The 26,440-nt window shown below is 35.7% G+C and overlaps 1 protein-coding gene across 2 annotated transcripts in view; it reads right to left on the reverse strand.

Annotated features, from left to right (window-relative positions):
* Positions 1-5,439: 5,439 nt before the first annotated feature.
* LOC113466570 overlaps positions 5,440-26,440 on the reverse strand; it is a 35,570-nt gene continuing 14,569 nt past the window's right edge. The window contains exons 1-2 of one of the 2 annotated variants that reach the window (XM_026822110.1): positions 10,947-11,292; positions 5,440-5,523 (exon numbers count right to left, since the gene is read on the reverse strand). In XM_026822110.1, coding sequence (XP_026677911.1) covers positions 5,520-5,523; positions 10,947-11,218 — 276 coding nt within the window. In that variant the 5' untranslated portion in view covers positions 11,219-11,292 and the 3' untranslated portion in view covers positions 5,440-5,519. Of the gene's footprint in view, positions 5,524-10,946; positions 11,293-26,440 lie in introns of those variants that run through there. The other variant, XM_026822109.1, reaches the window with a different exon arrangement.

Here is a 26,440-nt window from a genome sequence, read left to right on the forward strand (position 1 = left end):
ACAGTCCGATCATCTAATAAAATAATGCGGGGTCGATTAAATTGGCAACTCATCAGCTCTCAGCTGGTAATTTCAATAAAATATCCGATGACAGATCCATCTTTTAATGTCACTTGATCCATCCTCAACAGTCCGATCATCTAATAAAATAATGCGGGGTCGATTAAATTGGAACACATCACATGCCTTCAGGGGTTCAGGCAAACTCTAGTTGTAAAGGATCCCTTGCCCTTGGGATCAATTTAATTTTGAAACACAAAATGAGTTTGTTTAATTCCCTAACAAGTCTTTTCTCACCCGGGTTAATTCAAGCAGACATTCTGATAGCTGATAAATCCACAGGAAGCGCGCTCGCTCTAGCGTTAACTTTTCATAAATGTTCCGAACTTGTGGATACAAACAAGTTGGTGGGCACCTATACATATAGTTAGAACTTCGGTAGCTGGATTAGTCTGGAACCCATGTACTTGATTCAAATTATGCTCGAAATAATCAAGGGATCAGGGAAAGCGGAATAGGTCAAGTTCAGCTTGAGAGTTTTCAACATTTTTACGATCAGTTTATTGTCTTGATCTCCTGATTGTCCAAATTTTTATGAAATTTCGGGGGAAAAAAGAAGACGATTTATCGAATTCATGAAGGGTAGGTATTGATAAATATTAGTAAATTCCTAATCAAGAAGTAAAATAAAAACAAAACAAATAATAGATAATAATAGACTCTTGAGTGGAAGGCAACCACTAGGCGAGGTTAACGCCTTAGGCATTCTCTACCACCTAACCCTTAGAGCTCCATTACTATGTGGTCAAATTCTCAAATAAATGAGGATAAAATTCCATACCTCGGCTGGGATCGATCCCACGCCCTCCTGATTACCAGGCGAGCGTCTTGACCACTACGCCACCGAAACAAAACAAATCTAATGAAATTTTAATTCATGAATAATTGAATATAATACCTATGTGGAACAACAATTGCATCATTAAGGTCAAGAGTTGATGGATCACTTGAACTTATAGACCACTCTACAGCTGATCAGACAACTCCCAAGTTCCCATTATAAACGACTCTCTATTCGATTCCCCCCCACAGGCATAATTTCTCCGGAAGTAAAATATCTTGAGCGATAAGTAAAATAAATACCTTTACCTACCTAAGCGAAATAGAGCTATGTACGTTTTGGTGTAGATATTATAACTCTGATATAGTAAAACTAGTCTGTTTGTGTTATCCATAACCGAAGACAGATAAGTGAGTAATGGCACGGTATCTATGTTGGTATCTTTAATAATCTTCTTGGTGATCTGGAAACCATCCACGATCAACTATAGCTACATAGAACATTATCAGTAAGTATATTTACTTAGCCTATTATTTACTAACAATCAGTATCAATAGTATAACTAACAAGAAGATCTGTCATGCTGTGAGATCACTAGGAATTCAGGGCTTACACAAGCCTACCAGTCCGTAAGTGGAAGCTAAAATCGAAAATTGTATAGCTAAAGCAAGAAAAAGGCCACAAAAACATTTTGTTTGAAGAAAAAACAAGCCAAACAGGGTTAGACATAAATATAGACAAACTTACTACATAGAAAAAAGGTAGGTAATGGTTACCAGACATGCAAAAGTACTTACAGAATGAGTCACAGACATAATATGTACATAGAAGGATGGATAATTTTCCGTACCTATTTCTGAATTCATACAATTTGTACAATATAGCACCAATGTACTATTGTACAGGTATAGCACCCATGTACAATTGTACAGACATACAGACACGCAGATACAATATCAATGACTCACCTGCAAACAAACAAAGGAAAAATACTCATTAGACCAATTACTGTGGGTACTCGTATAGAGCTTCATACTTGCAACTTCCATGAGTTCAGTGAACTATTAGATAATATCAAGGTCCTTGAAACTAGAAAAAGCAATTATTATAGCCTATTATCTTTCTTTTACCTGTACGAATATTCAATATGTATATCAAACACCTACCATTAGATTAGATTAGATTCGTAGAAGCTCAACCCGTCCTTTGGGGCTGACCAGCCCCTACACCTAAGCCTCAGTTTGGGCTTTTTGTGTGTGGGGTTAAGCTGTTTCCTAGCTAAGCTCGAAGATCCGAGCGATCTTCAGGAGCTTTTTAGTTAGGTTGTGTCTATGGATATCTTGCTGAGGGTTGGCTAACCCTACAGTAAGTCTCCATATTGTTAGGGAGTTACATTCGAAGATGAGGCAACACCTACCATAGACCTACTTCTGCAGTAGAACTACAGTTGATGACACCACGTTACGATAAAGAGTCCGAGAGATTCCTGGGGTCGAACTTCGGCACTATACATAGGTATTTGTCTTAACGCTACCATAGACGATGTTTATGTGAAGTGACATTAAATGAAAATATCAAGTAACGTCCAAACTACAAGCCAACACTCTAACTACTTGACTTGAACTTTTCTTTAATCCAACCAAAATCCTTTGATCCAAAGGTTCGAGGCAATCTTGATCGCGATCGCCTGACCATCCTGTGAACGCTGCTTGACACTTTGCCATTGCGTGTGGGTCTACCTTAAATACCTAGGCAGGTATACATAGGTAGGTGGTATAGGCAGATATCTGTCTACTACTACCTATGACACCTATATCTGTATATCTGTCTATTTATATTTATCTCTGTTCACACAGATCTATATGTATTGAAGTCTCCTAAGCACATCGTATATTAGCCACATATCACTGAAAGCCAGGATTGAGCACAGCGTCTCATCTTCAAACCTCCAGTGACCTCTGATATGGCTGTGGTTTAGAAAGCAGTGTGAGAAGATGAGTCTTTGCCTAAAGTTTCTAGAAAGTCACCAGATGAGCCGAGATTCTCGCAATACCCTCAATGGTATGATTGGTTCCTGCTATGAGAAATATTTCAGTTAGAAATAAGCCTCATCAGCATAATATATCTAGGAGTATATCCGTAAGGTATATACTTGCAAGTCTAGGCAAGTGAAAAATAAGTTCAAGTCACAAGATCTTGATAAGGAAGCGAATGTTGGTTTTCAAACTACCTTCATTCCTTTTGGTAGTTCTGAAAATTTCCTTCTTAATTTCTAATTCTTCTTTTTCTTCTCCTTCTTCTTCTTCTTCTTCTTCTTCTTCTTCTTCTTCTTCTTCTTCTTCTTCTTCTTCTTCTTCTTCCTATGTAAGTTCCTCTTCTATGGAAAGTTGACCACATGGCGATGTGATCTTAGTTTCTGGTTACTCTGAAAAGTTGACTGCTGTTGTTCTAGTGCTGCTTCTAATTCTAAACATGGGGAAATCCGTACTCTAGATTTGGTAAAAGATGCGAAGATCATCTTCATAAGGTTTTGATCTACCTTCATCCTTGGATATGCCTTATTCGACTTTCAATTTGTACTTACAATTTTTACAAGAGATTTACCTATTTGGTAAGGATGGACTAAATATAGCCATTAGGTACGGCGATTTTGTGTTGTGATTCTCAAGAAACAGAGAAAGTTTTATAAAGGTGCGCCCTTACTATACGCCTCGCCTTTTGGATTTAGCTTTTGACTAGTTTTGACTTAATGTCTCGGGGCGTAGTTTCCAAGCATGCTTACAATAAGCAACGACCATTAGGGAAATACATGCTCAGAGGTAACATAAGATTGTAGACCCCATCAGACTAAAAAGACTCAAATTCACGTATTACCTACCTCATATTCTCAATCTTGATCTCGTCCATGTAATGATCATGATCCGTAGTCAACCGGGTTTCGACAGTCCCATCATCGGACTTTGCAAGATGACTGAGGTTGGTTTGTTGTTGTTTGCGTAGGTGTTGGGCGTGCATTGTGATCTTGAATCAGCTGTTCAGTTCGTAGTCTCGCCCTACAGTAAAGGAGAAAAATGAACCTGGAGGGGGAGGGAGGGCCTCCTGGGCCCTCTAAATACGACCCTGTCCACTATGAAACTTATATGATGAATAATTACGATACATATCAGTACACCGCGAGTTTCAATACAACCTATAGGTGCTTATTGCTCATCATGCTACGGTAATTGCTCACTGTATAGTCAGGCAGCGTATCCTAATAATCCTACCGTACGGTTCTAATGTTGGTAAGGATTTGGCCTGAGCCTCAGATGTTGGATATGACAGGATTACGGTGCTTAATAAGACAGGTTCCTTACTCCTACAATCATTTCATATTTCCTCAAAATAATAATAATTGACCAGCACATACAGGGTTGTTGCAAGCAAGCAAATACATAAGAACATGGGTACTTCAAGTAAAAATAGAAAGTAATAAATAACAAAAGAATCGACCTAGTATAGTCATTTCGTGGAGGGTAGAGCGTCTACCTTGTAAGCGATAGCTCGTGGGTCGATTCCCGCCCGGGACGGACTTTACCTGCCTCGGTGGTGTAGTGGTCAAGGCGCTCGCCTGGTAAACAAGAGGGCGTGGGTTCAATCCCAGCCGAGGTATGGAATTTTATCCTCATTTATTTGAGAATTTGACCACATAATAATTATTATCCTAAAGAGATATTATTATCCTAAAGAGATAATGTTTGTTCCTGGATCGGCTGACTTTCTCCTATCCTGTCCTTCTTCTCACTTTGATTTTGGGGTGATAAGACCTGCGTTATCCGTTGTTACAGTTCCCTCTATCAAACCTCTTCTAAAGAGATCGTATTTTGGTATTTACATGTTTGACGCTTTCTTCCCATGTTTCAAGACATGGAATATCAATTAGAATAACACCTAGCACCTGATTTTAGTGATTTATTTGTAGAGATTTACCTAATTATTAAAGAGAAGTCCATAAAATAAGGTATCTCACAACTCATAATATATTTTGTACGACTTCTCCATTTTAGTTTGAATTATGTCTTTGTTTTAATAGAGCTATCTGGATATTTATCCATTTGGTGTTCTAGAAATATACTTAATGGCTTACCTTATTTTCTATTTGACTAGGGTTCTTAGTTGGGGATTATTATTTACACCGACTCGAGTTTCGCCTCACTCGTAGGCTTTTTAGTCCGTCCTTCCTTTATTATTACAATAGTAATAAAAAGGTATAAGGGACGGACTATTGTATTCGCTACTAACAAGAGGATCTGTCATGCTGTGAGATCACTAGGAATTCAGGGCTTACACAAGCCTACCAGTCCGTAAGTGGAAGCTAAAATCGAAAATTGTATAGCTAAAGCAAGAAAAAGGCCACAAAAACATTTTGTTTGAAGAAAAAACAAGCCAAACAGGGTTAGACATAAATATAGACAAACTTACTACATAGAAAAAAGGTAGGTAATGGTTACCAGACATGCAAAAGTACTTACAGAATGAGTCACAGACATAATATGTACATAGAAGGATGGATAATTTTCCGTACCTATTTCTGAATTCATACAATTTGTACAATATAGCACCAATGTACTATTGTACAGGTATAGCACCCATGTACAATTGTACAGACATACAGACACGCAGATACAATATCAATGACTCACCTGCAAACAAACAAAGGAAAAATACTCATTAGACCAATTACTGTGGGTACTCGTATAGAGCTTCATACTTGCAACTTCCATGAGTTCAGTGAACTATTAGATAATATCAAGGTCCTTGAAACTAGAAAAAGCAATTATTATAGCCTATTATCTTTCTTTTACCTGTACGAATATTCAATATGTATATCAAACACCTACCATTAGATTAGATTAGATTCGTAGAAGCTCAACCCGTCCTTTGGGGCTGACCAGCCCCTACACCTAAGCCTCAGTTTGGGCTTTTTGTGTGTGGGGTTAAGCTGTTTCCTAGCTAAGCTCGAAGATCCGAGCGATCTTCAGGAGCTTTTTAGTTAGGTTGTGTCTATGGATATCTTGCTGAGGGTTGGCTAACCCTACAGTAAGTCTCCATATTGTTAGGGAGTTACATTCGAAGATGAGGCAACACCTACCATAGACCTACTTCTGCAGTAGAACTACAGTTGATGACACCACGTTACGATAAAGAGTCCGAGAGATTCCTGGGGTCGAACTTCGGCACTATACATAGGTATTTGTCTTAACGCTACCATAGACGATGTTTATGTGAAGTGACATTAAATGAAAATATCAAGTAACGTCCAAACTACAAGCCAACACTCTAACTACTTGACTTGAACTTTTCTTTAATCCAACCAAAATCCTTTGATCCAAAGGTTCGAGGCAATCTTGATCGCGATCGCCTGACCATCCTGTGAACGCTGCTTGACACTTTGCCATTGCGTGTGGGTCTACCTTAAATACCTAGGCAGGTATACATAGGTAGGTGGTATAGGCAGATATCTGTCTACTACTACCTATGACACCTATATCTGTATATCTGTCTATTTATATTTATCTCTGTTCACACAGATCTATATGTATTGAAGTCTCCTAAGCACATCGTATATTAGCCACATATCACTGAAAGCCAGGATTGAGCACAGCGTCTCATCTTCAAACCTCCAGTGACCTCTGATATGGCTGTGGTTTAGAAAGCAGTGTGAGAAGATGAGTCTTTGCCTAAAGTTTCTAGAAAGTCACCAGATGAGCCGAGATTCTCGCAATACCCTCAATGGTATGATTGGTTCCTGCTATGAGAAATATTTCAGTTAGAAATAAGCCTCATCGGCATATAGGTATCTAGGAGTATATCCGTAAGGTATAGTCGTAAGTTTAGGCAAGTGAAAAATAAGTTCAAGTCACAAAGCTTTTGATAAGGAAGCGAATGTTGGTTTTCAAACTACCTTCATTCCTTTTGGTAGTTCTGAAAATTTCCTTCTTAATTTCTAATTCTTCTTCTTTTTGTTCTCTTTCCTCTGTAAGTTCCTCTTCCATCCAAAGTTAGCCACAAGACAATGTGATCTTGGTTTCTAGTTACTCTGAAAAGTTGACTGCTGGTATTGCACTACTGCTTCTAATTCTAAACATGGGGAAATCCGTACTCTAGATTTGGTAAAAGATGCGAAGATCATCTTCATAAGGTTTTGATCTACCTTCATCCTTGGATATGCCTTATTCGACTTTCAATTTGTACTTACAATTTTTACAAGAGATTTACCTATTTGGTAAGGATGGACTAAATATAGCCATTAGGTACGGCGATTTTGTGTTGTGATTCTCAAGAAACAGAGAAAGTTTTATAAAGGTGCGCCCTTACTATACGCCTCGCCTTTTGGATTTAGCTTTTGACTAGTTTTGACTTAATGTCCTTGTCCTTTTTACACATTATCCTGTGATTTGTGAGATAAAGGCTTACCTTGAAATGTTTGCAAAGTCCTAAATGGATAAAATAATCTTGTTTATCTTATCATTTCAAAGAATGAACAGAGAACAGTGAGAACTGAAATTGCAAAACCAGACAATGCATCACGTACTCTACTTCACATTTTACCGACACTACTTGAAAATATTTCCATGCATGTAAAACAATATGTCACGAGCACACACGGTACTTAAAGCCATCTTTTTACATATTCAAGTCGTAAAAACAGAAAGTGAGCCTGATTGTTTCGTAAGACCCAGCCTAGCCCAATACGGTCGGCCGTGAGTCAGCCAAAGTTTAAGCCAAATCGCACTAGAAAATGTCAGGATTGTAGTGAGAGTAAAATGACATTCGCAAAGTACCTCCCGAGTATCAGCTAAGTACAAATCATTGTAGGCCTAGCCCCTACATCTAAGGTAATTAGGATTGGCAATCGGCAGTTGTACGAAAGTAGTATCCAAGTAAAGAGATGCTCCTACCTAGTACATAAACATAATAGTTCATAGATGATGATAAAGAGCAAAATCTATGACTATGGTGGAGTGATATCAAAATACGCTTGCACATCGGAGGTCCCGAGTTCGGTTCCCGGTAGAGTCGAAGTTTTTTTCGGCTCTTTGTAATAAAACAAAAAAAAAATAGAAAAGATTTACCAAATTTACTTACACTCACCGCCGTATGTATGAAGTCTAAAGATAAACTTTAGTTTAACTTGAAATGAAAATCTTGCCAAATTTCATGAAATCTAGCCAGTTATCTCAAGAAATGACATGAAATTGGCAACATTGTTCGTCTTAAGTTAAACTAAAGTTTAACTTTGGCTTTCATACATACGACGGTCAGTCTTGTGAGAACGATTTAGTAGCTTCTTCAAAGAGGTAACGAGCACAGTCGGTATTAAATATAGAAACATGTAAAGATTCCAACGTTCTAAATGTGCCAACAACTTGACACTTGACCAGACTGTTTCACATTTCACTAAACACACCACACCTAGGCAGGTATACATAGGTAGGTGGTATAGGCAGATATCTGTCTACTACTACCTATGACACCTATATCTGTATATCTGTCTATTTATATGTATCTCTGTTCACACAGATCTATATGTATTGAAGTCTCCTAAGCACATCGTATATTAGCCACATATCACTGAAAGCCAGGATTGAGCACAGCGTCTCATCTTCAAACCTCCAGTGACCTCTGATATGGCTGTGGTTTAGAAAGCAGTGTGAGAAGATGAGTCTTTGCCTAAAGTTTCTAGAAAGTCACCAGATGAGCCGAGATTCTCGCAATACCCTCAATGGTATGATTGGTTCCTGCTATGAGAAATATTTCAGTTAGAAATAAGCCTCATCGGCATATAGGTATCTAGGAGTATATCCGTAAGGTATAGTCGTAAGTTTAGGCAAGTGAAAAATAAGTTCAAGTCACAAAGCTTTTGATAAGGAAGCGAATGTTGGTTTTCAAACTACCTTCATTCCTTTTGGTAGTTCTGAAAATTTCCTTCTTAATTTCTAATTCTTCTTCTTTTTGTTCTCTTTCCTCTGTAAGTTCCTCTTCCATCCAAAGTTAGCCACAAGACAATGTGATCTTGGTTTCTAGTTACTCTGAAAAGTTGACTGCTGGTATTGCACTACTGCTTCTAATTCTAAACATGGGGAAATCCGTACTCTAGATTTGGTAAAAGATGCGAAGATCATCTTCATAAGGTTTTGATCTACCTTCATCCTTGGATATGCCTTATTCGACTTTCAATTTGTACTTACAATTTTTACAAGAGATTTACCTATTTGGTAAGGATGGACTAAATATAGCCATTAGGTACGGCGATTTTGTGTTGTGATTCTCAAGAAACAGAGAAAGTTTTATAAAGGTGCGCCCTTACTATACGCCTCGCCTTTTGGATTTAGCTTTTGACTAGTTTTGACTTAATGTCCTCGTCCTTTTTACATATTATCCTGTGATTTGTGAGATAAAGGCTTACCTTGAAATGTTTGCAAAGTCCTAAATAGATAAAATAATCTTGTTCATCTTATCATTTCAAAGAATGAACAGACAACAGTGAGAACTGAAATTGCAAAACCAGACAATGCACGTACTCTACTTCACATTTTACCGACACTACTTGAAAATATTTCCATGCATGTAAATCAATATGTCACAAGCACACACGGTACTTAAAGCCATCATTTTACATATTCAAGTCGTAAAAACAGAAAGTGAGCCTGATTGTTTCGTAAGACAGCCTAGCCCAATACGGTCGGCCGTGAGTCAGCCAAAGTTTAAGCCAAATCGCACTAGAAAATGTCAGGATTGTAGTGAGAGTAAAATGACATTTGCAAAGTACCTCGCGAGTATCAGCTAAGTACAAATCATTGTAGGCCTAGCCCCTACATCTAAGGTAATCAGGATTGGGAATCAGCAGTTGTACGAAAGTAGTATACAAGTAAAGAGATGCTCTTACCTAGTACATAATAGTTCATAGATGATGATAAAGAGCAAAATCTATGACTATGGCCGAGTGATATCAAAATACGCGTGCACATCGGAGGTCCCGAGTTCGGTTACCGGTAGAGTCGAAGTTTTTTTCGGCTCTTTGTAATAAAACAAAAAAAAAATAATATAGAAAAGATTTACTAAATTTACTTACACTCAGTCTTGTGAGAACGATTTAGTAGCTTCTTCAAAGAGGTAACGACCACAGTCGGTATTAAATAGAAACATGTAAAGATTCCAACGTTCTAAATGTGCCAACAACTTGACACTTGACCAGACTGTTTCACATTTCACTAAACACACCACATGGAATCACATGTCATATGCTACATGTCAACAAACACACCACATGATCCCATGCTCCGGGTTACCACAACTCACACAAACCAATTGGCAAAGCCTCCAGAATCTCTAGAACTAGACGAAATAGAAAAGGAAAGTACCGGTCTAGCTCTAGCCAGACAGATGACAGACCTGTTCTGATTGGTGTACCAGTCTGTAGATTAACAACCAGTAACCAGTTTAGACCAAAGAGCACCAAATAGATAAGAAGATCTCATTAATATCTTGGTATGGTTTGCACTCGTTTGATGGGAATAGGAAATTGAGTTATGGTGCTATTATTATGTAACACGGTGTTGGAATTCGCAGGAAATGCATAACACCTGACAATCTATAGACCGACTTCCGACCTCTGCATTGCAAAACCACTAGTGCTAACCGCGGTGACTCTTGGATAACTATTAGCTTTGGTTTAATGCAGACACTCTCTGGCGAGAACCCAGTCAAAGAAATCTAGTCAAAGTCAAAGATCTCGTAAATGATTTGCATACCATATTAGCTAAATATTGACATCCAGTTGAATTTACTTTCATTCATTAATTGGGTGAACTTGTAACAATCAGAGTGTCCTTGGATCTTGGCATACAAAAAACCAATTTGAACGTTGCTACTGAATTGAATTAATATCACACAAATTTAATCTTATGTTACCCCTGAGAAGAATGTTTGGAGATTGTTCGGGGCGTAGTTTCCAAGCATGCTTACAATAAGCAACGACCTTTAGGGAAATACATGCTCAGAGGTAACATAAGATTGTAGACCCCATCAGACTAAAAAAGACTCAAATTCACGTATTACTTACCTCATATTCTCAATCTTGATCTCGTCCATGTAATGATCATGATCCGTAGTCAACCGGGTTTCGACAGTCCCATCATCGGACTTTGGACTGAGAGAATCTGCCGTCAGTAAGGATTCCGTGCTCTCGTGGTAGGAGTCCATGCGTTTGGTCCATCGCAAGTGAATGCGGTGATTCTTGACCAGACCAATGGTCTCGTCGTATGCGGTATGATTAGCGTCAGCCGCATGGCAGGAGACGCAAAGTAGCTTTTTCAGAACGTTTTCGGGCGGCATTTGTTTGGGTATAAAAGTCCCTGTTTTATAAAGTTGAGTTTCACATTTTTCTGTGTTTAAAAAAGTGAATTTGAAATTTTAGTTGTCTGCTTTAATTTTTACCTAATATTTCCTTGTTCGCTAAATTGATAAAATTACTGTAGGAAAGGAAATAAGAATAGTCATGTCATTGTCATACCACGATCATTAAAATTCCTCGAATGGATAATAAAAGGCTATGTCTAAAAGGAGGATATGGGTACATTCCAGATGCAAAAATCAAGTGAAATTAAGTCAACCTACAAGTCTTGCAACAAGTTCCAATCAAATAGATCATCTAAAATCTAGAACTGATTATAAAATCAGTTTCGAACCATGTATCAATCGGATCGCAGCTTATTAAGGGTAGTAAAGTCATTAGGTTGAAAGAAATAGGAAAATAACTTCAATCATTCTACGCTAAACCGGAAACTGTCTAGTAGAGTTTACACGTAGGTACAACACACAAATTATAAATAATATCTTTCAAGCTGATAGAATACGCACATCAAAACCGAAGAACTGTATTCTAGCAGAATCATTCACCGCTAAGAATCGCCAAATCAAATTGAAAATTTCCTCAAAAAATTAAAAATCCACTTCAAAATCTATACCTATCTGGGCTAGTAAAAAAACAAAACAAAACCAGTTATGAAAATCAAAATCAGTTGGTATGCCAAACGTTGTCTTCAGAATAAAATCAAGAGTGGTGTAGTAAAGTATCCAAAACACGCATAAAAATGTGGCAAAAAATAGCCAAATGCCTGTAAGACAAAAGTGAAAGTAGTAGTGGTACTAAATGACGCGCAAGATGACTAGAATGATAATGATGATGGTCCCCTGGCTCTGATGAGCATGCGGCTGTACAATTATCTCTGCTAGCCCTTTATGAAATCTGCTAAACTTTATATTCGCGCAAGAATTCAGAAAGCATATAAAGAGGATTATACTGCGTATAGTACTGAGGGTTATTAAATCTAAACCTTCATGTTCGATAGAGCATACTTTAAAAGTTAGTAGGTATGGAGTTTTATGATGAGCAGTAGTTCTAAAAGTACTTGCATATGATATACTGATAGGAAATGATAATTTGGACTTTGCCGATGAACCGATGATATTAGACAAATGACAAAGAACAAATACTTGCAAAGTTCAAAGAGTTCAAAGATCAAGACTTTGCTGAAGTTTATGAAAGCAGACACTTTATGAATATTGATAGAGGTCTTGAACAATGCAACTGTCAACAGAGGGTTATCCGACATTTCTCTGGACGACTGAGTTGAAAAAGATTTTATATGATATAGTCAAATGAAGAAGATGTAAAAAAAAAGAAAAGAAAAATTCACACTTTGAAAAGGATTCAAGTTCTTCTTTTCAAAGGGATTTGGTCAATCATGGAGATAAATATCTAACTGAAAATTCACTTTAACAACAATTGATTCACTATCAAACTTTTATTTGACAAAAATATTATAACATAGATTATGAAACTTGATTTTTTAAAAGTACTTGCATATGATATACTGATAGGTATGTAGCATATCTATGTAAAATCTGTTTTGTTATTGACATTGAAGACAATGTAAAAAATGATAATTTGGACTTTGCCGATGAACCGATGATATTAGACAAATGACAAAGAACAAATACTTGCAAAGTTCAAAGAGTTCACAGATCAATACTTTGCTGAAGTTTATGAAAGCAGACACTTTATGAATATTGATAGAAGTCTTGAACTATGCAATTGTCAACAGAGGGTTATCCGACATTTCTCTGGACGACTGAGTTGAAAAAGATTTTATATGATATAGTCAAATGAAGAAGATGTAAAAATGCTACCATGTTTATGTGAAGTGATATTAAATGAAAATATCAAGTAACGTCCAAACTACACCTGAAACACGCCAACACTCTAACTACTTGACTTGAACTTTTCTTTAATCCAACCAAAATCCATTGTCCAAAAGGTTCCAGGCAATCTTGATCGCGATCGCCTGACCATCCTGTGAACGCTGCTTGACACTTTGCCATTGCGTGTGGGTCTACCTTAAATACCTAGGTATCTACATTTTCACAAAACTAACGTACACCGACTGAATGTCCTCTGTGGCAGAGGCTAACTAATGTTCCTGATGGTCATCTCAAAATACTGCATGCTCAAATAAGCAGCGTCCGGAACTATTGTCATATGTGTGGGTGGATTGAATTGAAGCCAGCAAAAAGCTAATTCCAGTTTTCCATCATAACAATAAGGAAAGTAGAAACCTGAATCATAGGGTAGTTCTGTAGGTAATTAATGATACTAGTATCTATAGATATTTTTACTCTTTTCTTAAATTTTCTGAGAGACTGTCTATTTGTCTATGATTACTTACCTATTACCTAGTGTTTGTTTGGCCATAGACATTGGGCTTCTTAAAAAGTTCAAACTTCCAAAAAGACTGTCAACAAACGTTACATACATGACTATTTTGTTTTCCATTCATCAACATATCATAAATATGTAGGTAGGTGCTTCAATCAATACAATATAGCAACACATTTGAATAGTTTCATTGATATACCTACCTAGTAATCTGTCTGATAGATGCTACTTTTCATAGAGATTCGGTGCAAAGTTAATCCATCCCGAAAGAAAGGAAACACCGGAACAAAATAAGGCCACTATGATCTCAGTCCTGCTTCCTCACCGCAGAGGAAAAACCAATACATACCATGAACCCTGATTTTGTTTGTACAATAGGAGATTTATAATCAGATATAAACAAAGAGACGAGAATGAGTTGATCAATCAGGGCACCACTTTGAACATCTAGCTATTGTGTTTCCTTTTGCAGAAATTGTGCTAAAATGTAGGGATATATCAAAGAACTAGGGGAAAGTACATTTTTATCATCTGTTTATGTAGATTCATGATGAGGAATGTCTCACACCTACCTAGAAACAAAAATAACAAATAAGTTTGAAAGCAAAACTCTTTCTTCTGAAAATACAACAATCCTCTGACAATGGAACATTTTTGCATTGAATTTAAATTTTAAATCAATAAAACTTTTAAATAAATACCTACCTATTTGTCCAAATACCTAGTCGTACGAGTGCATTTTACTTTCTGTGGAAACATTTTCTTATTCAATTTTATAAACAACGTACAAACATATTGAAAGCTGTGGTGTGTAAAATGGGCCAATAACTTTAGTGACTAATGATTCTGCAAAAAATGTTGAAGAATGCAAACATGTGAGATGCATTCATAAGTTGTTTGCAAGTTTTGTTTTCTACATTCAATATTTTCAGCGAAAGTTTGGCCTTGACAAGTTTAGCAAGGTTTTTTAAACCTTTCTTTACTTCCTCAGGTAGAATATTATCACAAAGTGTTGATACCAAACATCCGATATTGTTGATATCAAACAACAAGGAAAAAAGCGAGGCAAATACTTCCAAGTAAAGAGACGATTTGATCTGATTATTGAAAGAAAACACGAATGCTACTTTAGATCAAACTGACTAGAAAGTTGGAAACAAGTAATCTTACATTCATTGGTAGCAAATCATTTTCTACAATGTCAAGTTGAGCCTTTGATAAATGTAGGTTAGCCTCTCACTATAGGTCAAGCTTTGTCTCTCATTGTTTTGTGATTTTTCATATTGGACATTGGAAATTTATTATTGTAGCAATGTAGCATTGATCTTGCCAACAGAATATAATGGACTCAAATTGCAAAAGGTAAAAACAGTAATAAAGAATCAATATCTACTTTGTGATTTTTCATATTGGGCATTGGAAATTTATCATTGTAGCAATGTAGCATTGATCTTGCCAACAGAATATAATGGACTCAAATTGCAAAAGGTAAAAACAGTAATAAAGAATCAATATCTATCCAGATGTCTAGAATCTTTCACCGTCTTTCAAAAGTCAATTTGTTTGTTATAAAAATGTGAACTAATGGGTTGACCTTTTCTAGAATAAAGTTGATGTGAAACTGTAATGTATTCTTATGCTGAACATTGAATATGTATTTCTCTAGAATCTAGAATAAACATTATGAATTTCATTAACAGACCTACTAAGTATACTTGATGGCTACCATTTTAATAATGTATAATTTCAACATGGTTTATAAAAACTGGTAGAAAAGTGAAAACTCCTGACAGAACCTTCTCTGCTGCACTGAATGCAGTTTTCAATTGTTTGCAATTTGCACAGCTTGTGAATATGTCGACCGCAATATTCGAATACATTAATTAGATCAATAAAGACAATGCTTTTTACAATATCTAGTTCACAAGATTAATCTAGGTAAGTATAATATCTCCATGTGCTCTGTATCTATTTCATTAGAATTTTCCACATAATCAGATGTGGGCTATTTACTTCCTTCCACATTTTTTTCATCGTTCCGTCTGTTTAATGCTTCAATGATTTCATTGTGTATTAGTCGGCCATTGGCCACGTCTTTACCTACTTCTTCATTGTCTGCATAATGAATACTTTCTTTGTCAAGGTCTTGTTGTTGGCGTGACTTGGTGGAAATCCGTATGAATGGAGAATCCATTGTTGTGTATTTCACCTGTTTATGAATTTCACAATGCTCCACTATGCGAGTATGTTCCTACTATTTTTCATTTGGTGAATCTGCTTTTTTTTTTAATTTCTTTTAAATGAGGACCTACTGTTCTATTTTTTCGTCTGGCATTTCAACCAATGTGAATTATTTTCCTTGCAAAGTTTACCAATGTGACATGAATGTTTTGATGTTATGCTTGTGCAAAAAACACTTTGTGTGATTTGCTTTATTGAAAGCTCGAATTAATCATTTATTAACAAATTAATAATCACATAGCATTTATTAGTTTTGTAGAAAAATAATCCTAATATTTCCTTGTTCGCTAAATTGATAAAATTACTCTAGGAAAGGAAATAAGAATAGTCATGTCATTGTCATACCACGATCATTAAAATTCCTCGAATGGATAATAAAAGGCTGTAGCTATGTCTAAAAGGAGGATATGGGTACATTCCAGATGCAAAAATCAAGTGAAATTAAGTCAACCTACAAGTCTTACAACAAGTTCCAATCAAATAGATCATCTAAAATCTAGAACTGATTATAAAATCTGTTTCGAACCATGTATCAATCGGATCGCAGCTTAATAAGGGTAGTATAGTCATTAGGTTGAAAGAAATAGGAAAATAACTTCAATCATTCTACGCTAAACCGGAAACTATAAGTTAGTAGAGTTTACACGTAGGTACAACACACAATTTATAAATAATATCTTTCAAGCTGATAGAATACGCACATCAAAACCAAAGAACCGTATTCTAGCAGAATCATTCACCGCTAAGAATCGCCAAATCAAATTGAAAATTTCCTCAAAAAATTAAAAATCTACTTCAAAATCTATACCTATCTGGGCTAGTAAAAAACAAAACAAAACCAGTTATGAAAATCAAAATCAGTTGGTATGCCAAACGTTGTCTTCAGAATAAAATCAAGAGTGGTGTAGTAGTATTATGAAACACCATGTCTCTCTTTCACGCAATTAACGATGACAACCTAACAACCGGCAAACCGGCATTATTGTAATGGAATCCGAAAAGAGTCGATGAAATGGAACTAGATGAAATTGGTACATTTGGTAATATTTCTTTCAAAAGGAATATTTTTTTAAAGATCGAAAAATTAAGGAAATAATGAAAAATGATCAACCAATTATGGAAGAAAAATAATTTCGAGCGTTGCGTCGTCGTATAGAGAGTCTTATGAAACGGACTCTAATGCTGGGTATACAAAAAGGCAAGGAATTTTCTTGATGGTCAGATATTGAAATTCTCTGAGCCATACTACATTTTCACAAAACTACCGGACACCGACTGAATGTTCTCTGTGGCAGAGGCTAACTAATGTTCCTGATGGTCATCTCAAAATACTGCATGCTCAAATAAGCAACGTCCGGAACTATTGTCATATGTGTGGGTGGATTGAATTGAAGCCAGCAAAAAGCTAATTCCAGTTTTCCATCATAACAATAAGGAAAGTAGAAACCTGAATCATAGGGTAGTTCTGTAGGTAATTGTTGATACTAGTATCTATAGATATTTTTACTCTTTTCTTAAATTTTCTGAGAGACTGTCTATGTGTCTATGATTACTTATTACCTAGTGTTTGTTTGGCCATAGACATTGGGCTTCTTAAAAAGTTCAAACTTCCAAACAGACTGTCAACAAACGTTACATACATGACTATTTTGTTTTCCATTCATCAACATATCGTAAATAGGTAGGTGCTTCAATCAATACAATATAGCAACACATTTGAATAGTTTCATTGATATATGTACCTACCTAGTAATCTGTCTGATAGATACTACTTTTCATAGAGATTCGGTGCAAATTTAATCCATCCCGAAAGAAAGGAAACACCGGAACAAAATAAGGCCACTATGATCTCAGTCCTGCTTCCTCACCGCAGAGGAAAAACCAATACATACCATGAACCCTGATTTTGTTTGTACAATAGCAGATTTGTCATCAGATATAAACAAAGCCAATACATACCATGAACCCTGATTTTGTTTGTACAATAGGGGATTTATCATCAGATATAAACAAAGAGACGAGAATGAGTTGATCAATCAGGACACCACATTGAACATCTAGCTATTGTGTTTCCTTTTGCAGAAATTGTGCTAAAATGTAGGGATATATCAAAGAACTAGGGGAAAGTACATTTTTACCATCTGTCTATGTAGATTCATGATGAGGAATGTCTCACACCTACCTAGAAAAAAAATAACAAATAAGTTTGAAAGCAAAACTCTTTTTTCTGAAAATACAACAATCCTCTGACAATGGAACATTTTTGCATTGAATTTAAATCAATAAAACTTTTAAATAAATACCTATTTGTCCAAATACCTAGTCGTACGAGTGCATTTTACTTTCTGTGGAAACATTTTCTTATTCAATTTTATAAACAACGTACAAACATATTGAAAGCTGTGGTGTGTAAAATGGGCCAATAACTTTAGTGACTAATGATTCTGCAAAAAATGTTGAAGAATGCAAACATGTGAGATGCATTCATAAGTTGTTTGCAAGTTTTGTTTTCTACATTCAATATTTTCAGCGAAAGTTTGGCCTTGACAAGTTTAGCAAGGTTTTTTAAACCTTTCTTTACTTCCTCAGGTAGAATTTAATCACAAAGTGTTGATACCAAACATGCGATATTGTTGATATCAAACAACAAGGAAAAAAGCGAGGCAAATACTTCCAAGTAAAGAGACGATTTGATCTGATTATTGAAAGAAAACACGAATGCTACTTTAGATCAAACAGAGTAGAAAGTTGGAAACAAGTAATCTTACATTCATTGGTAGCAAATCATTTTCTACAATGTCAAGTTGAGCCTTTGATAAATGTAGGTTAGCCTCTCACTATAGGTCAAGCTTTGTCTCTCATTACTTTGTGATTTTTCATATTGGGCATTGGAAATTTATCATTGTAGCAATGTAGCATTGATCTTGCCAACAGAATATAATGGACTCAAATTGCAAAAGGTAAAAACAGTAATAAAGAATCAATATCTATCCAGATGTCTAGAATCTTTCACCGTCTTTCAAAAGTCAATTTGTTTGTTATAAAAATGTGAACTAATGGGTTGACCTTTTCTAGAATAAAGTTGATGTGAAACTGTAATGTATTCTTATGCTGAACATTGAATATGTATTTCTCTAGAATAAACATTATGAACTTCATTAACAGACCTACTAAGTATACTTGATGGCTACCATTTTAATAATGTATAATTTCAACATGGTTTATAAAAACTGGTAGAAAAGTGAAAACTCCTGGCAGAACCTTCTCTGCTGCACTGAATGCAGTTTTCAATTGTTTGCAATTTGCACAGCTTGTGAATATGTCGACCGCAATATTCGAATACATTAAGCTAATTAGATCAATAAAGACAATGCTTTTTACAATATCTAGTTCACAATATTTAATCTAGGTAAGTATAATATCTCCATGTGCTCTGGTATCTATTTCATTAGAATTTTCCACATAATCAGATGTGGGCTATTTACTTCCTTCCACATTTTTTTTCATCGTTCCGTCTGTTTAATGCTTCAATGATTTCATTGTGTATTAGTCGGCCATTGGCCACGTCTTTACCTACTTCTTCATTGTCTGCATAATGAATACTTTCTTTGTCAAGGTCTTGTTGTTGGCGTGACTTGGTGGAAATCCGCATGAATGGAGAATCCATTGTTGTGTAGGTATTTCACCTGTTTATGAATGCCTAAACCAAGTTGCGAATTTCACGATGCACTATGTTCTACTATGCGAGTATGTTCCTACTATTTTTCATTTGGTTAATCTGCTTTGTTTTTGAAAATTTCTTTTAAATGAGGATCTACTGTTCTATTTTTCGTCTGGCATTTCAACCAATGTGAATTATTTTCCTTGCACAGTTTACCAATGTGACATGAATGTTTTGATGTTATGCTTGTGCAAAAAACACTTTAGTGTGATTTGCTTTATTGAAAGCTCGAATTAATCATTTATTAACAAATTAATAATCACATAGCATTTATTAGTTTCGTAGAAAAATAAAAGAGGAAAGAAATCCTGCGATAACAATGAACTGAATGAATCTGCCTACCAAATAGATGAAAGAAATGGAAAAATTACTTACCCTCGTTAGAAAGTATCCAAAAAATTATCCAATTGTTACAGCAGATGGTATTTCACCCAAACAATTCACAGAGAAAATATCACAAACCACAAACTCTTTGAAAAAAATTATAATCGCGAGGAAATGAGACGAGTAAAATAAAAAGATACTAAACAACAACAATAGCGAAAAAATCGAATCCGATTTCGATGCGAATCACCACAAATCCGACAAAAAAAGACCACGATGTGCACCGAACACTTTTACTTGATAAACTGAAGTTATCTTCTTCTGACAATGACTTTGGACGGTCTGTCTTCTATCTCTCTCACACAGAAGTGTGCCATCCTAGTAGTTACTATCAAGTGGTCAGACTTGAGGAGTCTTCTAGAGTTCTGGTACCTGGCCTGTAATGCACCAGAGAGTAAGGAACAGGTATTGCTGCTAATCCGTTTTTACTTTCATTAATTGTTTCTTGAGTGTTACTCGAGCTAATTAGATCAATAAAGACAATGCTTTTTACAATATCTAGTTCACAATATTAATCTAGGTAAGTATAATATCTCCATGTGCTCTGTATCTATTTCATTAGAATTTTCCACATAATCAGATGTGGGCTATTTACTTCCTTCCACATTTTTTTCATCGTTCCGTCTGTTTAATGCTTCAATGATTTCATTGTGTATTAGTCGGCCATTGGCCACGTCTTTACCTACTTCTTCATTGTCTGCATAATGAATACTTTCTTTGTCAAGGTCTTGTTGTTGGCGTGACTTGGTGGAAATCCGTATGAATGGAGAATCCATTGTTGTGTATTTCACCTGTTTATGAATTTCACAATGCTCCACTATGCGAGTATGTTCCTACTATTTTTCATTTGGTGAATCTGCTTTTTTTTTTAATTTCTTTTAAATGAGGACCTACTGTTCTATTTTTTCGTCTGGCATTTCAACCAATGTGAATTATTTTCCTTGCAAAGTTTACCAATGTGACATGAATGTTTTGATGTTATGCTTGTGCAAAAAACACTTTGTGTGATTTGCTTTATTGAAAGCTCGAATTAATCATTTATTAACAAATTAATAATCACATAGCATTTATTAGTTTTGTAGAAAAATAAAAGAGGAAAGAAATCCTACGATAACAATGAACTGAATGAATCTGCCTACCAAATAGATGAAAGAAATGGAAAAATTACTTACCCTCGTTAGAAAGTATCCAAAAAATTATCCAATTGTTACAGCAGATGATATTTCACACAAACTATTCACAGAGAAAATATCACAAACCACAAACTCTTTGGAAAAAATTATAATCGCGAGGAAATGAGACGAGTAAAATAAAAAGATACTAAACAACAACAATAGCGAAAAAATCGAATCCGATTTCGATGCGAATCACCACAAATCCGACAAAAAAAAGACCACGATGTGCACCGAACACTTTTACTTGATAAACTGAAGTTCTCTTCTTCTGACAATGACTTTGGACGGTCTGTCTTCTATCTCTCTCACACAGAAGTGTGCCATCCTAGTAGTTACTATCAAGTGGTCAGACTTAAGGAGTCTTCTAGAGTTCTGGTACCTGGTCTGTAATGCACCAGAGAGTAAGGAACAGGTATTGCTGCTAATCCGTTTTTACTTTCATTAATTGTTTCTTGAGTGTTACTCGAGCTAATATTTCTGGATCAGCTATTGTTATCTCAGAGCTTCTATGCGCCTCTAGATTTGCATACAGTTCATCTCAATTCTAAATCTGCAATTGCAACCCAGGAAGTTTTTGAAATTTCTCAGGGAATTCTTGAACTGCAGATTAAGCTCGTCACACATTCACTTCTCCAAAGGATGTTCTAATATGTGTGGTGTTCGTAAAGATAGTGGTCATTATTCTGACGACCAAATTTTTGACCACCTAACAACTTCACATGATCGAGTCAAACGCAATAGCCTCTCTACATTTGGTTATTTTGGTTCTGATTTTGGTGTACAATAAATGACATTCATTGATATTATGAAACACCATGTCTCTCTTTCACGCAATTAACGATGACAACCTAACAACCGCGGCATTATTGTGATGGAATCCGAAAAGAGTCGATGAAATGGAACTAGATGAAATTTGTACATTTGGTAATATTTTTTTTCAAAAGGAATATTTTTTAAAGATCAAAAAATTAAGGAAACAATGAAAAATGATCAACCAATTATGGAAGAAAAATAATTTCGAGCGTTGCGTCGTCGTATAGAGACTCTTATGAAACGGACTCTAATGCTGGGTATACAAAAAGGCAAGGAATTTTCTTGATGGTCAGATATTGAAATTCTCTGAGCCATACTAGGATAAATGTCAATCTCTTATCGGCATAAATGAACACCGAATGGTGTTGTAACTCTCGCTATGTCTATTTTGGACCTCCGCCACATTGTTTAGGAATGTCACTAGGATTTCTCAAAGGCATTGATTGGTTTCAGAGAAACTCCAGCATACTTACACGTTCCGTTCTTGTTTGCCATTGTGATAAAGCATCTCCTGATTCGGACTAATTAACTCAATTAATAATATTATTAAAATGTCCAACGGCAATTAAAACCACTCGACCATCTCCCAATAAAATCATACCAGTTGATATTATCTTTGAATCAACTCGAAGCATCAAAGATTCACCTCCATGAAAGTTTAGAGAAACTCCAGCATACTTACACGTTCCGTTCTCGTTTGCCATTATGATAAAGCATCTCCTGATTCGGATTAATTAACTTAATTAATAATATTATTAAAATGTAAATATCCAACGGCAATTTAAACCACTCGACCATCTCCCAATAAAATCATACCAGTTGATATTATCTTTGAATCAACTCGAAGCATCAAAGATTCACCTCCATGAAAAGGGAAAGTTTTCTGAAGAAGATTGTAATAAAATATGTATGTATGTTGTACATTATTGAGAAAAATCAAATTCGATAAATCAGGTTGGTAAATTTGGAATCTAGGTAAATTTGCATGAAGTCTCTAAAATCGACAAAAAGTAGCCAAAGACACGTTCCTCAGAGCACAACATAACTACACATGTGTTATAAGATGAGGACTTTTAAATTTGTATACCGGACAGACAGACAGACAGACTTTACTATTTTCAATTTTATTTTATAGATAAAAATACAATTACAATCACAAATTATATCCGAGTATCATCATATATAAGATGAGGACTTTTAAATTTGTATACCGGACAGACAGACAGACTTTACTATTTTCAATTTTATTTTATAGATAAAAATACAATTACAATCACAAATTATATCCGAGTATCATCATATTTTAACCATGTTGAGCCGGACACATAAAACAATACTCCTACATTCTGCATCTAATGCTTGTGATTATGTAGATTCAGTACACAACGTACATAGACATCAAAACCTCATTACAACCCATCCTAATCTATCTCAGATCAGCAATTATTTCTTACTAAAACACAGCCAGCCTGTTAAACCAAACGTTAACATGTAGATAGAGAATGCAAGCACTGCATATCACTTTCATTCAAGGGAAGGACGTTTCACTTTTTGAAAATTAGAAAAGCGGAATGAAATTAAGTTTTTAATAGGCATCTACGCCATAGTTCCAGAGAGTAGATAGGAGATGTGTTATTAGTACGGTCATCATTTGGCACATTCCGCGAGCAATTATCCAATGCTGTCAACCTTTGCTGAAAACAGCAACTGCTGATGGTACTGTAATACGTGAAGGTACAGGAACAATGATAAGTCTGCTATTAACATACGTGATTAGTATTGTCAATGATCATAATCAAACTAATAAGGACATACTAGACGAGAGATGTGTAATAGATAGCTTACCTATATATAACTACTAATTTACGAACATGAGCCAGACCTGGAGAAAAAATTCAATTAAAATAACGTACTCGTAATAGATATTTTTATGGCTACATGTCTAACTATTCACAGCTCTATACTATACCCATTGGTAGAACTTTGGGTTTGTAATCTGGAAGACTCAGGTTCAAGTCTCAATGGAGACATGAAAATTTAACTAGGTAGGTTGAAATGATAAACCATATACTTCTTCACTATACACACAAATAGTGAAGAAGCATATGTTTATCATTTCAACCTACCTAGTCAAGATGGACCTTCACAAAGTTACAGAATCTTCAATCATTCGTTTATGAAAATTTAACCCAGCAATTCCGAGATAACAGCTTCTTAAGCTACATATATCTTGTTAGCTCGGAACGTAGGTAAATCAGGAAGTATTGTGTTGAATGCAGTTGGCGCTTCATTGAAATTGGTGCCTGTTTGGCGGTATCATCTGACTTCTAATTATGTGATCTATGTAACGTTGATTCTCACAGCATTCCCTAAATACATACGCGTGCTAAGTAGTTCCGTGGCACTAATAACCGCTAATGATCTCGTAATATCAATTAGAACTTATTAGAAGTAATCTGTTTAATACCGATCCGAGTAAAAGTTAATTATCTAAAGTATCTAAACACATGTGAGGTAAGTTCAAATTTTATTCGAATCTACAGAGAGTCCAAAATACTAAACTTGGTAAATGAACAGAAATATCAAATGGGACAATACCCATAAGGATGCAGGTTTCATTCACCAATAAGGATTGGTGTTAGTCCATCAATGTCATCATCAATAGCTGAAGACAATGTAATCGCGTTTCGATGTTTTTGATAAAAGCTTCCTTGCATGCTTCATGCTGTAAGAAATCTAAGGCTTGATTATGTTGGTATCAAATTACTATCCATTGATTTTCTTGGTATCAAATACAACTGTATGCACTTGCAGCACTGAGAGATGTGTAATAGATAGCTTACCTACTACTCGTATACCTACTAATTTACGAACATGAGCCAGACCTGGAGAAAAAATTCAATTAAAATAACGTACTCGTAATAGGTATTTTTATGGCTACATATCTAACTATTCACAGCTTTATACTATACCCATTGGTAATAGAACTTTGGGTTGTAATCTGGAAGACTCAGGTTCAAGTCTCAATGGAGACATGAAATTTTAGCCCAGCAATTCTGAGATAACAGCTTCTTAAGCTATATATGTTGTTAGCTCGGAACTTAGGTAAATCAGGAAGTATTGTGTTGAATGCAGTTGGCGCTTCATTGAAATTGGTGTTTGTTTGGCGGTATCATCTCACTTCTAATTATGTGATCTATGTAACGTTAATTCTCACAGCATTCCCTAAATACATACGCGTGCTAAGCAGTTCCGTGGCACTAATAACCGCTAATGATCTCGTAATATCAATTAGAACTTATTAGAAGTAATCTGTTTAATACCGATCCGAGTAAAAACACCTTTAACATACACACATAATCATGTGCTACCTAAACAGGAAGGATATTACGAAGCAAAGATCCTTGGCTCTGTTCTGATTGGTGTTTCCAGATTCACTTTGCTCATGATGGCTTCTGGTCAGTGGTTCAGTAAGAACATTTGTATTACTGGTATAGAAGATACTATTGTCACATGTGAGGTAAGTTCAAATTCGAATCTACAGAGAGTCCAAAATACTAAACTTGGTATCCAAATGAACAGAAATATCAAATGGGACAATACCCATAAGGATGCAGGTTTCATTCACCAATAAGGATTGGTGTTAGTACATCAATGTCATCATCAATAGCTGAAGACAATGTAATCGCGTTTCAATGTTTTTGATAAAAGCTTCCTTGCATGCTCCATGCTGGAAGAAATCTAAGGCTTGATTATGTTGGTATCAAATTACTATCCATTGATTTTCTTGGTATCAAATACAACTGTATGCACTTCCCATCAATTTATTTTCTGTTTCCTCTGATTTTGTTGGAAACACTCCCGGACACCCTGAATTCCCAGTCCGTAATGAAAAGTAAAAGTGATGAGGCTCTTATGAAAGCGTATTTATTTAATGCTGGCAAATTACAACATATGATCGACACGAGTTACATGCTCAATTAAAAATATGACTATCATTTCTTCTCTTTGATACGAAATAATTATTGTCCTGGACAAGGAAAAGTACAGTACAGCTACGCGTAGATTATGGACAAGTGATCCGAACACATAAAATTTAACGAGGAAGAAATTACTCCGAACGATATGAAAACGAAACTGGCAATTGCCCGCCTAGCTTGTTTGCCCATATCGGGTAGCACATAAGGGCGGATTCGATGTTACCTAATCTTATATTATAAGAACGAGATCCATTCACTCATTCACATTTCACACACTGATCGCTCTATCTCTAGAACCACAACACCTAGAAAGCTGAAATTTGGTAGGAATATTCCTTTTATGGTCTAGGTGTGCAATAAGAAAGGATTTTGCGAAAATCTAAACCGATCCTGAGATATGATCAATTTTTGATCGCTAAAATCACCATAAATACACAGAGTGCAGCTGCAGAGACTGCGGGAGAGAAAACTTTTCCTCACTCGCCTAATATTTGAGTTTCGTTTATGTTTTTAGTTTGACAACCA

This window comes from Diaphorina citri, unplaced genomic scaffold (assembly GCF_000475195.1).
Source record: "Diaphorina citri unplaced genomic scaffold, Diaci psyllid genome assembly version 1.1 scaffold294, whole genome shotgun sequence".
Classification (NCBI taxonomy): domain Eukaryota; kingdom Metazoa; phylum Arthropoda; class Insecta; order Hemiptera; family Psyllidae; genus Diaphorina; species Diaphorina citri.